This window comes from Pseudorasbora parva, chromosome 1 (genome assembly GCF_024679245.1).
Source record: "Pseudorasbora parva isolate DD20220531a chromosome 1, ASM2467924v1, whole genome shotgun sequence".
In the NCBI taxonomy this organism is placed as follows: Eukaryota; Metazoa; Chordata; class Actinopteri; order Cypriniformes; family Gobionidae; genus Pseudorasbora; species Pseudorasbora parva.
The window spans coordinates 4,984,446-5,000,693 of record NC_090172.1 but is presented as its reverse complement, the minus strand read 5'-3'; the positions used below and the strand labels follow the sequence as shown (position 1 = coordinate 5,000,693).

At 36.9% G+C, this 16,248-nt stretch overlaps 1 protein-coding gene across 1 annotated transcript in view; it reads right to left on the bottom strand.

Annotated features, from left to right (window-relative positions):
• Positions 1 to 1,586: 1,586 nt before the first annotated feature.
• Positions 1,587 to 16,248, bottom strand: part of zgc:153993 (uncharacterized protein LOC767645 homolog) — a 15,314-nt gene continuing 652 nt past the window's right edge. The window contains exons 2-6 of the mRNA XM_067448279.1: positions 12,892 to 12,940; positions 12,613 to 12,774; positions 6,437 to 6,569; positions 5,648 to 5,752; positions 1,587 to 2,333 (exon numbers count right to left, since the gene is read on the bottom strand). Of these exons, the coding sequence (XP_067304380.1) occupies positions 2,235 to 2,333; positions 5,648 to 5,752; positions 6,437 to 6,569; positions 12,613 to 12,774; positions 12,892 to 12,940 (548 nt within the window). The 3' untranslated portion in view covers positions 1,587 to 2,234. The remainder of the gene's footprint in view (positions 2,334 to 5,647; positions 5,753 to 6,436; positions 6,570 to 12,612; positions 12,775 to 12,891; positions 12,941 to 16,248) is intronic.

The window sequence follows — 16,248 nt, the reverse complement described above, 5'->3', positions numbered from 1 at the left end:
TAATGCACAGATAATCAGAAGTTAATGTATTACTAATGGTGAACTAACCCATTTATTAATGATTACTGCATCAGCAACTAATGAAGTTTCTACATGATTAATAGATTAAGTAATCATTACATTGTTATTAGTTAAATATGCCATAATGTATTCATTCCGTAATCACATATTATATTAATACTTTAAATTAACGTGTTAATTACCATAACGGGTCAAAGCCATGCCTTTCATCTTCCAGTTGTCTGCTTTAATGAATCATCAGCTAATGATTTATAAAGGTATCATTATGGTATGACTTGTTGTTGGGGCACATGACTATTAACTAATTCAAAATTAATTCAAAACCTATAACCAAAATAACATATTACTTAATCAATTAGTTAATAGTCATGTGCCCCAACAAGTAAAGTCATACCATAATGATACCTTTATAAATCATAAGCTAATGATTCATTAAAGCAGACAACTGGAAGATGAAATACATGGCTTTGACCTGCTGTGGTAATTACTACATTAATTTGCATTATTAGTTAATATAATATGTTATTAAGGAATTAATACACTATGACATATTTAACTAATAACAATGTAATGATTACTTAATCTATTAATCATGATGAATCTTCATTAGTTGCTGATGCAGTAATCATTAATAAATGGGTTAGTTCACCATTAGTAATACATTAACTTATGATTATCAGCGCATTAAGCAAGCATTAATTAATGTATATTAGTGCACTCTTACTGTAAAGTGTTACCATTTGTTCTTGTTTAAAGCACAGACTCCCTTAATTTCTCAGAAAACAAAACTTGATTTCTTCATTTTGCATGTCATTGCTGTACATTGATTTAAGGATGTTTCGAATTTGTACTGAAAAACAAAAATCCTGAGGAAGAAAATCATTTTTTTAGGACTCTATGAAATGTTTTATTTATTTTTAGTTTTAATCTGTTTTTAATTTTTCTGGACTTCTGCTGACCTTCATTCATCTTTGTAAAACTAATCCATATGAATTGAGTGGTTTACTCCACATTTTCTGAAGACACTCGATCGTTTTATATGATGGTTTTGACCGACATTAGGGTGAGTAAATCATGCCAGAATTTGAATTTTTGGGAACGATTTCTTTAAGTGTACTAACCTACTTCTAATTTATTCATCCAAAATTTGACAAATACCATTCTGCATTATACAGTAAGTACTATTTTTATGATTAGATTCTGCATCGCAGAAATCTTTGCGTCCTCATTTAATGCCATTATATTGAACAAGACTTTCTGAACCTTGCCTTTAAATTGTGAAGGCCAAATTTAGACTTTTTAAAGACCTGCGGTAAGAGTAGTGACAATACAGTGTTATTTCAGTTGTTTTATTAATATTGTGATTTAGTTTTGCTGTGCTTTTGTCATTTTAAGTGATGGTATCGTATAAACATGGTACTGAATACATTTCAAAGAATACCACATCATTTCCATTGTATATGTTTAAAAAAAACACATGGCTTTGTGAGAACAAACGATACAAATTGCATTTCCAGCCAGAAATATACACTAATTAAAATTAAAAAAATATACATAGACATATCTCAGTTATTCATCTTTATATTTATTTCAAGGTGTGCTATGGTTTTCCACATTCACTGTATTTCAACAATATAATGCTAAACCTTTCCATCATTTACATCACATTTTAAAGGTTTAGCGTTTTTAAAACGTTTCATCTATTTAATGTTACCTGTTTTTTTAGCCCTGTGCCTGTATTCCTATCGATATAATTAGAAAAACAAAGAATTAGTTAACAGTTAATTCCATATAAAGCTGATTTGAGGTAGGGCTGGTATTTTGTGGCACATTAAAAAGTTGATACCTGAGCCAGAAAAGTTATTACAATGAGTAAAAAGGCACTGGTGGAGAAAAGGTATAGCGTCTTAAAAACCTTTGAATATAGCAACACATCCCTCTAAATAAATAAAGCAAGGCAAAAGATGACTCAACTGAACTGAAATGGAAACAATAGACAGAACAAAGCAGACAAGGAATAAAAAACAAAATCAAAATAATAAAAGGCTACAGTGTCTTTTACTGTGACTGTTTCCATTTAAGTCTTTAAACACATCAAGGCCACATTAGGCATGATTGGTCCGAATGATTGCACCCCATAGACATGATATTGCTTTTGATACGTTTTCTACATTTGTGGGAATTAAGAATCTGGCACAACGTTCCCTTTTCTCTCAGCGAGATCTTCTCCAGTAAACAGCAGCTACAATGAACGCCACTGCAGCGATGCAGGACACGGTGCGCCACCTTGGCACGCTGCGGAAAATGCCCTCCTGCAACACATGCCAGAGAGAGCATTAGATACACACTGCATATGAACACAAGACCTTTACACATCCCTCAAAGGAAGCACTTTTTTGCGTGGATAAGGTGCAAATGAGATTAGAAAGCAACACTTGAGGGAAAGATTTTCATTGAATATTGACTTCTATTATGGGATGGTAATTGTAAAGAATTTAAAGGTAAAGTATGTTGTTTCAGCGACGCTAGTAGCACCTACAGGAATTAGAAAAGCCACGCCTGCCACACCCCAAACTCTCAGCCTACTACAGTAGCCACGCCCCAAACTCTCAGCCTACTACAGTAGCCACGCCCCAAACTCTCAGCCTACTACAGTAGCCACACCCCAAACTCTCAGCCTGCTACAGTAGCCACACCCCAAACTCTCAGCCTGCTACAGTAGCCACACCCCAAACTCTCAGCCTGCTACAGTAGCCACACCCCAAACTCTCAGCCTACTACAGTAGCCACGCCCCAAACTTTCCACCTGCTACAGTAGCCACACCCCAAACTCTCAGCCTACTACAGTAGCCACGCCCCAAACTCTCAGCCTGCTACAGTAGCCACGCCCCAAACTCTCAGTCTACTACAGTAGCCACGCCCCAAACTCTCAGCCTACTACAGTAGCCACGCCCCAAACTCTCAGCCTGCTACAGTAGCCACGCCCCAAACTCTCAGCCTACTACAGTAGCCACGCCTCAAACTCTCAGCCTACTACAGTAGCCACGCCCCAAACTCTCAGCCTGCTACAGTAGCCACGCCCCAAACTCTCAGCCTGCTACAGTAGCCACGCCCCAAACTCTCAGCCTACTACAGTAGCCACACCCCAAACTCTCAGCCTACTACAGTAGCCACACCCCAAACTCTCAGCCTGCTACAGTAGCCACGCCCCAAACTCTCAGCCTACTACAGTAGCCACACCCCAAACTCTCAGCCTGCTACAGTAGCCACGCCCCAAACTCTCAGCCTACTACAGTAGCCACGCCCCAAACTCTCAGCCTACTACAGTAGCCACGCCCCAAACTTTCCACCTGCTAAAGTAGCCACACCCCAAACTCTCAGCCTACTACAGTAGCCACGCCCCAAACTCTCAGCCTGCTACAGTAGCCACGCCCCAAACTCTCAGTCTACTACAGTAGCCACGCCCCAAACTCTCAGCCTACTACAGTAGCCACACCCCAAACTCTCAGCCTACTACAGTAGCCACACCCCAAACTCTCAGCCTACTACAGTAGCCACGCCCCAAACTCTCAGCCTGCTACAGTAGCCACGCCCCAAACTCTCAGTCTACTACAGTAGCCATGCCTCAAACTCTCAGCCTACTACAGTAGCCACGCCCCAATCTCTCAGCCTGCTACAGTAGCCACGCCCCAAACTCTCAGCCTTCTACAGTAGCCACACCCCAAACTCTCAGCCTACTACAGTAGCCACACCCCAAACTCTCAGCCTGCTACAGTAGCCACGCCCCAAACTCTCAGCCTACTACAGTAGCCACGCCCCAATCTCTCAGCCTGCTACAGTAGCCACACCCCAAACTCTCAGCCTACTACAGTAGCCACGCCCCAATCTCTCAGCCTGCTACAGTAGCCACGCCCCAAACTCTCAGCCTACTACAGTAGCCACGCCCCAAACTCTCAGCCTACTACAGTAGCCACACCCCAAACTCTCAGCCTGCTACAGTAGCCACACCCCAAACTCTCAGCCTACTACAGTAGCCACACCCCAAACTCTCAGCCTACTACAGTAGCCACCCCAAACTCTCAGCCTACTACAGTAGCCACGCCCCAAACTCTCAGCCTACTACAGTAGCCACACCCCAAACTCTCAGCCTACTACAGTAGCCACGCCCCAAACTCTCAGCCTGCTAGAGTAGCCACGCCCCAAACTCGCCGCCTGCTACAGTAGCCACACCCCAAACTCTCAGCCTACTACAGTAGCCACGGCCCAAACTCTCTGGCATACTAATAGTAGTCAATGAACAATAATCTATTTTAACATGTATTTAACATCTTACATACTTCACCTTTAACAATTCTGTTCCAATAATATTTTAGTAACAATAACTAATATATATTGATTAAGTATACATTGATTTAAGTGAGTGTATTGTACGTATGCTGGCAAAGTTGGCTGTACTTTACATCCAAATTGAAATATATTGCTGGCCGATAATATAGTATACGCGTGATATAAACAATCAAGCAGTTGAGATTTGCTATATAGTATATCGTTTTTACACAAGTATACTATATTTATGCAGGTAACGCTGGATATACTTTCAGGAGTTGTAGGTTGGAGTTATTAATTTGCTACGTGGTGATTTTGAAGTTTATGAAATGGCTTGACTCAATTTATAGCAATTTGGTGTAGTGACAAGCCTAATTAATATTTTATTATGTGCATCACTGCCATGGAAAAATTATGTATATAAATGACAGGGTTAAATTTCAGGCAAGGAGTTAAATTGAGAGTCACAGCAAAATACATAACACATTTTATATATTACATCATATCTTAGTTCCCTAGTTGTGCAAGCCAAAAGCAATTGTGGCAAGGAATGAAAAACTTGCATAATGGAGAAAAAAAAGTTCTCCAGTTCTCTTCTGGCTATAGTCAAAACATAATATTAGTAATTAAGAACATATGTTACAACACTGATTGAATTGTGATATTAATGGCACATTCCCCTGCAGCATCTCTAACATACTATAGAAAGCAGGTGCCTGATCCTCCTCAAATCCACAAAAATGAGGGACAAGCATACAAGCGTCACATCTCATCCCTCGCTGGCTTTGCATTCTTCAGGCTCATGCTGCTTGGTGCACAGTAAATATTGTCACATGTTTAGTATATGGCAGTTCTCAGGGCCACAGTATGCTCCATGACGCCCGAGCGTTTGAAGTCTAAACCCAGCACCCCACATTCTGCTTGCTTTATGATCATATGTGTGCTATTAAACTCGAGTGGCCCCGGGAAACGCAGCCAGCCTAGTGAGGGCTCTGCAGCGCACATGCAAACCGCATCTTACTGATGTACGATAACATCCAGAGATGAGACGCAAAAATAGGCATTCTCGATATATATTTTCAAGAGGTGTAAAATCAGATCACTACTATCTAACCGCGTGACATTCTGGGTCGGTGGGTTTGTGTGTCTGAGTATTGCTAGACAGGATGTGTCTGGGATTGTGCTTATGTACTTCCTGGCTCGAGTGGGTGCGTCTCTTAGTGTGTGGTGGCCTATGTCTGGCTCGACCTGTGTGGCTCCACATGGGTGGCCAGACAACACACACAAAACAGCAACTTACCCATCCTCCTTGCTGTCTGATCCAGGCAGAAATGTTTTCCCTGATGAACTGTAAAACCCATTTAATGATCCTCCTGATAATTTCTAAGTGGTTCATAGTCAGAGCCTAGAGGAATGAAAAGTAATCAGGTTAATACACCTGCATTATCCAAAAATAATAGCCATTGGTTAGTTTACCAAAAAAAAAATAATGAAAATGCTCATTAATTACCTGCTCTCATGTCCTTACAAACCCATAAGACTTTTGTTCATCTTTGATGATTTCTATCCCTCCATTGAAAGTATAATCACCCAAACCATATTAATCAAGTGGTTTAATCGAAGTCTTCAGAAGAGACATGATCGCTTCATATGATAAACAGATTTCATTAAGGATTTTTTTTATCATAAACATTGATCAGATTTGCAGCATAACACGAGGGTGAACCTCATTGGTTCTCACTGAAGATCAAACGTGTTGTGTAGCACGAGAGTGAACCTCATTGGAGCCTCTTCAGAAGGCTTGGATTAAATGTTTGTGTTTTGAAGATTGGCCAAAGTCAGGTTTGGAACGACATGAGGGTGAGTAAGTGATCTGAGTAAGTGAACTTTAATAAATCATGAAGACTTTACAGTGATGGAGTGTTTTTCATTTCTTTTTTCTTAATAATGCAATACCAATGACACTTTGATTGAAGAACTAATGGTGTTGAAATTCTTTCACATTTTCAGTTAAAATTGATGAAAGATAACTCATTGAATCATAAATACCACAATGCCGTTTAGAAATAAAAGGCCAAATGAGTTTTACCTGGTAAATGATTCTATATGCGAGGTGATACAGAGCCACCACGCGTCCCCAGTTGATGCCATCCTCAAAGATGCTTCTGGCCACCGTCATGAAGACGTCCTGGGCGCAGTTTGCTTGAACAGTGCTGATGAGACTGTGAGGGGGAAAGAAAAATTGTTATGTCATGTCATATGTTATATCTCATGTCATGTTATATGTTGTGTTATATATTTTGTCATGTCATATGTTATGTTCTCATGTCATATCTCATATTATGTTATGTCATATGTTATGTCATGTCATGTTATATGTCATGTCATGTCATATGTTATGTCATGTTATATGTTATTATATGTTATGTTGTCATGTCATATGTTATGTTGTCATGTCATCTCATATTATGTTATGTCATATGTTATATGTCATGTCATGTTATATGTCATGTCATATGTTATGTTGTCATGTTATATGTTATGTTGTTATCATGTCATGTTATGTCATGTCATATTTTATGTTGTCATGTCTTATGTCATGTTATGTTTGTTATGTTGTTATGTCATGTCATATGTTATGTTATGTGTTATATGTCATATGTTATGATATGTTTTCATGTCATATGTCATGTCATGTCATATGTTATGTTGTCATGTCATGTTATATGTCATGTTATGTTTGTTATGTTATGCTATGTGATATGTTATGTTATGTGTTATGTTATGTCATATGTTATGTTATGTTAAGTTGTCATGTCATATGTTATGTTAAGTTGTCATGTCATATGTTATATGTTATGTTATATGTTATGTTATGTCATGTCAAATGTTATATCTCATGTCATGTTATATGTTATGTTTTATTATGTCATGTCATGTTATGTTGTTATGTTGTCATGTCATATCTCATATTATGTTATGACATATGTTATATGTCATGGCATGTTATGTCATGTCATATGTTATGTGTTATGTTATGTCATGTTATGTCATATGTTATGTTAAGTTGTCATGTCATATGTTATGTTATGTCATGTCATATGTTATGTTATGTCATGTCATATGTTATGTTATGTTGTCATGTCATATGTTATATGTTATGTTATGTTGTCATGTCATATGTTATGTTATGTCATGTCATATGTTATGTTATGTCATGTCATATGTTATGTTGTCATGTCATATGTTATGTTATGTCATGTCATATGTTATGTTATGTCATGTCATATGTTATGTTGTCATGTCATATGTTATGTTATGTTGTCATGTCATATGTTATATGTTATGTTATGTTGTCATGTCATATGTTATATGTTATGTTATGTTGTCATGTCATATGTTATTTGTTATGTTATATGTTATGTTATGTTATGTCATGTTATTTCATGTCATGTTATAGGTTTTGTTATGTTATGTTATATGTTATGTTATGCTATGCTATGTTATGTTGTTATATGTCATGTCATGTCATGTTATATGTTATGCTATGTTATGTATGTCCCAAACTCTACAACCATACTTTTAGGAGAAAAAATATCCCCCCATATGGTTCAGTCCATGATTTTCAATATAAATGGAGGAATCAGTTGACAATCATTTGTGTAATGACAGTAAATCATTCATTTGTGACAAGAAAATTTAGCAACAAAAAAAGCTAAATTCGTGTACAATGTGGTTTCAGTAGTAGTTTTATTGTATATGGTCATTAATTTTTTATGTCATATTTAGGGTTTAAAAAAATCATTTACAACCTATCTAGAATGTTTTATTGCTGTTTGAAAAAAAAAATTGTAAATCAAATCAGTCGTCCATTACAAATCATACAAGGAGCATGACTAGTACCTAGTGGACATTGTTGGTATAGCAACTAAAAATAACACACAAACCTCATTTTTTGTGATAATGTCAAATTTGGAACACAACTTGTTTAGACCTAAGGCTTTTCATTTGACATGAAATTAAATTCAACACATTTTTATTTTTTTTAATAAAATATAAATAAATATTAAATTACTTTATTACAACAAACTTAAACACCTATAACTTTTTTGTTTTAAGTTTTATTCAACTTCTTTCACATGTACAAGAAACTTCAAGAAAAACGAGCCCAAAATTAGGTTCATATTCCAAACCATTCCAGAATTACATTCATTTGAATCTGGACATCCCCTTTTCAGCTCTACCCCCAAAAAGGGGGGTGACGCTTGAGGAGTTAAGCCTAAAAATGTTTTCAATTTCAGTGTTCTACTTTCAGATGAATTTCGCTAAAAGATTGGTGTGTGTGACGGCTTCTGTAACCTTTATGACTAGCCTAAAAACATTCACAGATTTGTGCAATCTTTAAAGTGCTGTCATTCAGCTTTTTTTTTCCTGATTAAAAGGTTTCACCCGTAAAGAAAAAAGTACTTTTGAAAAATGCTTAAAAGGATCTACACCCACATGAGATGAAGACACTTAAAAAAGCCATTTCAGATGTTCGAGATCACATGACCAGTCAAATGCATTTCCAGCGATCCTGATAACATCATGTTACCAGGCACATTTTTCATGGAATAAATAAATCATGGCTGGCTGTTTAATAGAGCATTTCTACAACAGCGTCTGTAGCCGTAAATGTTTGTGTTTGCATCCATGCCGTTAGGTGTCAGTCGCAGACGCAGTGCAAAATATAAAAATGAATGAGTGCATCTTTAAGCAAAACCATATGCAAATTATTTGCTTAAACATTTACTATTTCAGTTTCTATTTCACAGCCGTAGGTATATTCATACCGTGCATTACATTTCCTAGAAAACTTTAAAGTCAAGACCAGAAAAAAAGTCACAATTAGCTTGTCATTTTTTATCCCATGGAGGAAACAAGCTTTCATATAAAACTGACATTCTCAGCATGATCTCTAAAAGGGAAATTGCTATTAGGGATGCACCGAATGTTCGGCAACCGAAATTATTCGGCCGAAAATAGCCAAAAAAGCACTTTCGGCATTCGGCCGAATAAGTAAAAAGGCCGAATAATTTTTGCCGAACAATGACGTTTTTAATGACGCGATCAAAAAGTAACCCACGTAGAGTGAGAGCCGCGTGCTTTATGCAGCAAACATATCAGCAGTGTGGAAGCACTGTTTAGTGCTGGATCTCATGTCATCGATGAGAAGAGGAACTGACTTTCATGTGAGAAAGCAGAGAAGCTACTTTTCATAAAGAAGAACCTGCCACTTTTCCTGAAGAAGTAGGCTAAGTAGGCTTATGTCTAAGACAGTTATTTATTTGTTGTGGGTTCATCCACATTTTTTGCACTATTCAATGCACATTTGTTGTTGTAGACATACTGAGTTACATTCTACATACTAATTATTTATTTTAAGTTATGTTGTGCTTAGTTTGTATAATATCTGCTGGAATGTTAAAAAAAATTCAGTGTTAAATAAATATTTTGAAATTGTATTTTTGTTATTTGATTTATTTCTCAGAAAAGCAACACAAAATAGTAAAAAGCAAATTTTTACTATTTAATTATTGTAATGGTAAAAAAAATTGCCAAATAAATGGAAAAAATGCGAAACACCGCGTTCGGTATTCGGCCTTCGGTCTTCGGCCAAGCATTTCATTATTATTCGGTTTCGGCTTCGGCCAAGAATTTCATTTCGGTGCATCCCTAATTGCTATGTGTGTAAAATTACTAATTATACTATAGGTAGTCATTATAATGGAAAAAGACAAGTGGTTCTCAACGTCGGGGGAAAAAAATTGTTTCATTTTAAATATTAAAGCCGGTTTCTGTTTGAAAACAAACTGGTTTGTCTTAGCAAACACGCCAGATGAACCGCATGATAAATGTCTGTTGCTATGTGTAATATGACCATAAACGACGTTTGGTTATATTAGCCAGGACAGGAATTAAAGGAATGTTGTTCCAAATCCTGAGTTTGAACACAAAAGAAGATATTTTGAAGATTGTTGGAAACCAAACAGTTAGTCATTGGAGACCTAGCCTGATGTGGTCATACTCAGTTCAAATCAGAATATGAGTCTGATGCTCACGGAAACACGGAAAGACCTCAATTGGATAGACCTACAACCGATAGATAGATAGATAGATAGATAGATAGATAGATAGATAGATAGATAGATAGATAGATAGATAGATAGATAGATAGATAGATAGATAGATAGATAGATAGATAGATAGATAGATAGATAGATAGATAGATAGATAGATAGATAGATAGATAGATAGATAGATAGATAGATAGATAGATAGATAGATAGATAGATAGATAGATAGATAGATAGATAGATAGATAGATAGAAGTTTATTGTCATTACAAATGTACAAGTACACTGCAACGAAATTTGTTTCTTGGAGCAAGCCTCCGGGCTGCGGAGCAACGGAGCGATGCTTAACGTTAGTTATACCAAGTCTGCGTTTTTCCCCCCGCAGGTTGTGGTCCATGTCCGCGTGTTGAAGCGACCTCAATTATGTAATATATAGACCCAAGAATGTGAATTTTAGCAGACAACCTGGATAAAATAACACACATTTTACCCGCAAATGCCAGAGAACCTCCCTGAGAAGCTATTGTTTTGGGCTAGTAGTTGGCGGGTTTTGTTGTAAAAACTTGGCAACCCTGTCTGCACGTGCGCTGGAATAAATTATCTTTGCCGGTGTTGTAAAAAAAAAAAGAAGAATTTATGGATACACAGAGTACTTACCCAACATGATCATCATTTCAGAGAGAAATAGTGAAGGTGAATGCATATAGAAACAAGCTCTCCGTTTAGGATTTGAACTAATTCAACCCAAGCCCCTTTGATGACATGATGATTGCGTTACTGTTGATTATCTGTCCATCATCATCTAAAGCCCATCCTGATGATTTCATTGGTCAGTTTCTTTTTAGGCATAATTACTCCTCTATGGATCAAGTCCAGACCGAACTGCCCGAGCTCAAATGTTGTGGGCGGGGCTGAGTTCGGCTGGCATCCAGGGTATTAGAGACCAGAAACTGTCTGGTTACCAACGTTTTTCAAAATACCTTCTTTTGTGTTTAACAGAACAAAGAAACTCATAAGGGTTTAGAACAACCCTAAGTTGACATATAGTGACAGGTTTTATTTTTTGGGTGAACTATCCCTTTAAGAGCCACTGTTATAGACCTTATTCAGAGCAGCGCCATGACCGGTAAGAAAGCGAGGCTGTGAGGGATAGACTTACCACGTTTTCATTCAATGGCATCCGCTGTAAAAAGCTCCAAGATCACTTATCATTTTCCACAGCTCATGTATTCATGAGTTTTTTTGTCTACTGAAATTTCTTGGAATTACATTTTTGCAGTGTTTCGTTAGCAGAATAATCCAAAAATACATTAAATAACAGTACAACCCACTGAAGAGATGTACTGTATGTTTATCTCTCAGTCTTGCTTTCATTGCTGTCAAAAATCAAAGATGGCACAGCTGTGAATAAGGTCTATAGGACAGGATTTTGATGAAAAATGGAAGGCCTTTGAGAATCACTGAAATAGAAACTTTATACATACATCCGGCACAATGCGACGCAAATGTTTTTTTCTAGTTTCAGCCCGACGCAGTTATAGCAAATGCACTGGCCCATCTGTTTACCCATGGGCGTCTGGTCTGAAAACCAGGTGTGTTCAGGAGCATTGTTGGCACCTTTGAGGAACTGAAAACGACTGCGCTGACCAACACAGACATGCTCTAAAGTCAATAGTGCAGTATTTTGTGTTATTTAAAGGCTGTGTTATATGAGCCTGTAGGACGGTGCACAACATGCATACACTCTGCTTATCACACACACAGGGACGAGCAGCAGCACACACATATTTTTAAAAAGAAAAAAGAAAAAAGGATTCCCCTCTGGAAAAGCGTTCTGTCTTTTCACTCACCATGTAAATAGGGAATCCGCCATGGTGCGAGCGCAACTGGCTTTTTACGGGAATGACCATTAATTTAGTACACGTTACGCCCAAAACACACCCATGACTCATTAAGAGACGAGGGACACGCATACTGATTTTTTCCAGCGATAAACTAGCAAACGTGGATTAGGGCACTCTCGAAGTGAACCGGTGCTGTGTGCTCAGATCGTTAAAATGGGACCCTTAAGCGGTGTTCTTTCCAAACACAAAATCTCATATACACAGAACAAGAGCGAATGAGCTGGAACAAAATTAAAAAAACGTACTGTTGAAGCTCAGCATTTTTGTTGAGGTCATCGGCTATCTTCACAAGTTGATCTACGACCGCTTTGATTTGAGGATCATCTCCGTCCTGGGGTCTTCCTCCTAGATCCTCATGGCTCACATGCATGGATGGATCCTCAACAGTAACTCGCTCAATGATATACCTTCATGTGAAAAACCAAAGCACAGCGAGAGAGATGCATTCATTCACTCGCTCACACAAATGCATAAACCAGAACACACAGACGGCCTATATAAAACTGAGGATTACATGAGTTTACCCTCTTAGCAGAACAGCGCCCTGCTCAAGGATTGCATCATCTATGACATCTGCAAATAAAGGGGAAAAATTGAGTTCATGTGAACAATTATCTTCAGAACACTGGAGCATTATACAAAGGAAACAAGGTCAAAGTACAGGAATCAATCTTTGTATTCCTGGGCATGATAATGGGTTGAGATGGTGGTGAACAACTTCCTGTTTTGATACTGGCTGGTCATGCCACAGGTTTATGGGAAGGCTTGTGGTGTAGCCGAAGTACCCTACTGCCAAATGTTAACTCTCACTTCCTGTCTTCTTGTAAATGCCTCGTTTAAAGTTTGAATGTCTAATCTTGTCTCGGATAGCTTTAAAGTATACATTTGAATGTTTAAGAACAATCTACTGACCCTTTTGCCCGATGTCATTAGTTTCTGTTATTAAAGTGTCTGAATATGAATTTGTTGAAGAGGTTGTGGACACATTTCATGATTCGATTGTTTATTCACAAGCTTTCGATTTGGCAAATTTACTTAAGGAAACTAATGCTGTAAACTACGCGCGGGTGTCATTTGGTACGACTACTGTAATATAATATTCAAATTAACTGATTTAAATGTAAACAAATTACACTCAATTATGCTTTTTATAATAATAAAGTTATAATACTAACATTGCAATTACATAATCATATTTCTACTTCAATTTGTTTTTGAAATATAAACATTTTAATGGTGGCTGTCATAAAAACTTCCCAGATTTATTCAAACATGCATTTATTTTAAAGAACATTAAAAATTATAATGACAATCTAATATGGTGCTGATATTTAGCAAAATGCTCCTCACTGATTGAGCGATTCCATGTGACATGATAGGAAATTTCAATAAGTTGTAATGTATCTTTTAACATACCTTTAGACGTTCAATCATGTTAAACAGCGCCAAAACTATATGTATTTGTTAAAATTTCATAATAAAATGGATGTCATTTGATATCTGAGTTTTTGTTTGATATAAAAAGATCCTTTAAAGCATTTTAAAACAATCTTAGATTCCCCAGACTCCAAAATATGATCAATAATAATGTCGTTCTAAAATGTCACACTTTACTATAGTCCAATTCTCACTTTTCACTATGACTTTTGCCTAAACTCCTAATTACTGCTCGTGAATAGTTAGTAAGGTACTTGTTAAGTTTATGATTAAGAAAGGTAGAATACGGCATTAATGTGCTTTATAAGGTCTAATAAACAGCCAATATCCTAGTAATATGAATGATAATAAGCAACTAGTTGATAATGAGAATTGGACCCTAAACTAAAGTGTTACCATTTATTATTTTATCATCAATCTATCTATATTTTAATCATTTCCAATGTCTAAAGACACATTATAAAACAGATAATACCGGTCGTTGATTCTGATTGGTTGAGCTGCTTTAATTACTCTACAACCATAGGCCAGTGATATCATTGCTGTGATTTATGTATTTCAGCAGAAGTAACTGTTTAAGGGGTTTGAGTGACCCCTGCTGGCGTTATGTTGCATCCTTCACCTTTAAGTTTAAGATTACACCCAAGTCTAAAAGAATTTTTAAATCTTGACTATATGGATGAGCCGATGGCTTTCGAGTACGAGATGTGAAGAAGCTTTTGTTTGGTTGCCGCAAATGCCGCATTTTCATGAATTTTTAACAAGATTTGCTTTTTGGGTAAAATGCTTATGCTTATGATGCCTTTCTAGAGGCTCTCAGGCCCTGTTCACACCGGTATTAAGATGCGTTTTGGTCGATCGGATCACAAGTGGACGACTCTAAATTCAGGTGTAAACGGGTCTAAAGCGTTATGACCTTTTCCACTTTCGGCCGCGTCCAGAGGTAGTGGAAAACACATTGGACCGGATTGCTTTCGTAGTGTAGACGCTCATGTGGTCGAATGTGTTCAAACAGCCACAAAAGACCGTCTTCTCTCCGTCTACTGACCTGATGCGGGATTATTATGGGAAGAGCGCGAGCCAGACGGGATTTAAACTTTGACGGCTGGAGACCCAAGTTTGGTTTGAAGATGAAAAACGTACCAGCACAATGTTCTCTCACCATTCCTGATTTATAACACACTCACAGCGTTCAGCTGGTCTTGTGTCTGTCAGAGCAAAAACGAAAGCTGATGTTCTCTGTCCGTTTTTCCATTGTCTCCAGTCGTGTTCATATGTAAATTTCATGAGATTATTTCATCCATTACGTGGAAAGATCTGAAAGAGCCTATACATGTACCCACCCATAGACCGTCTCCTTGAAGAAATCAGGACGGAAGTGGTTGAAAGTGGACAAGAGAGACAGATTAAAACACCAGGAGTAAACAGAAATGTGTCGAACTCGTCTACTTGTGGTCTGATCGACTGAAGCGCATCTTAACACAAGCTGTAAACAGGGTCTTGGTGCAGGGCCACCACTGACATTGACTGAATTGAGTGCATGAATTCCAACATAATGTTCCAGTTTTAACGGTGTTAGAGTGTGAGGCAAGATACAAGTAAACATTTAATATTTAACAACAGTTTTGATGAAACGATAGGATATCATTTACATGATTTATGCAATCTAAACTAATGTGACAAGAATTTATTAGTTCTCAACCTTTATGACTCCAAAAAGTCCACAACAATATTCAAAGGCCCTTTGACTTTTCCAGTCATTCATGATTTACTGGAAAACGATTTTTACTTTTTCTACCAGATAACTTATGTTAAAGCTTGACATAACTAGAATTGTTTAATATAAAACTGAGTTATAAGATTTTATTTATTTACATTAGTTCAAGTGTAGACTTTTTTCTATTTTATTTTATTTAATTGTTTATTTTTCATTTAAAAAAAAACACTTGAGGAGTTGAATTAAAACAAGCAATATCTTGTAAGTAGTTTTATCTTGTATTTGTGTAAATCATGTCAGTCATCTTGGATGTTTGTGGCAACCTCTTGTATAAAACCAAAAAATATTCAAAAGTAAAACATTAAAAAATAATAATAATAATAATAAATAAAAAAGATTATTTGTAAACTGATTACTTAATTCTCTTTCTTTAACTATTGGTCTTTAAATTCCTTTAAATAAACAACTAAACAAACCAACAATCAAACTCAAACATTCACTCAAAACAGATCGCCATCTACTGTAAAAACAAAACAAAAACAAATTAAAAGCATTCAGTCACCACATTTTCTATTTTTGTCCTGAAAAAAACCCATCACGCCCCGATACGTCAGACCGAGTATGACATCAGAGGAAGTTCCATGAAACGAAATGTTATTTATTTTGATAACACTCAATAATTGTCTATTTATCACTCATTTATATCTATAGCTCATAATCTGACTGG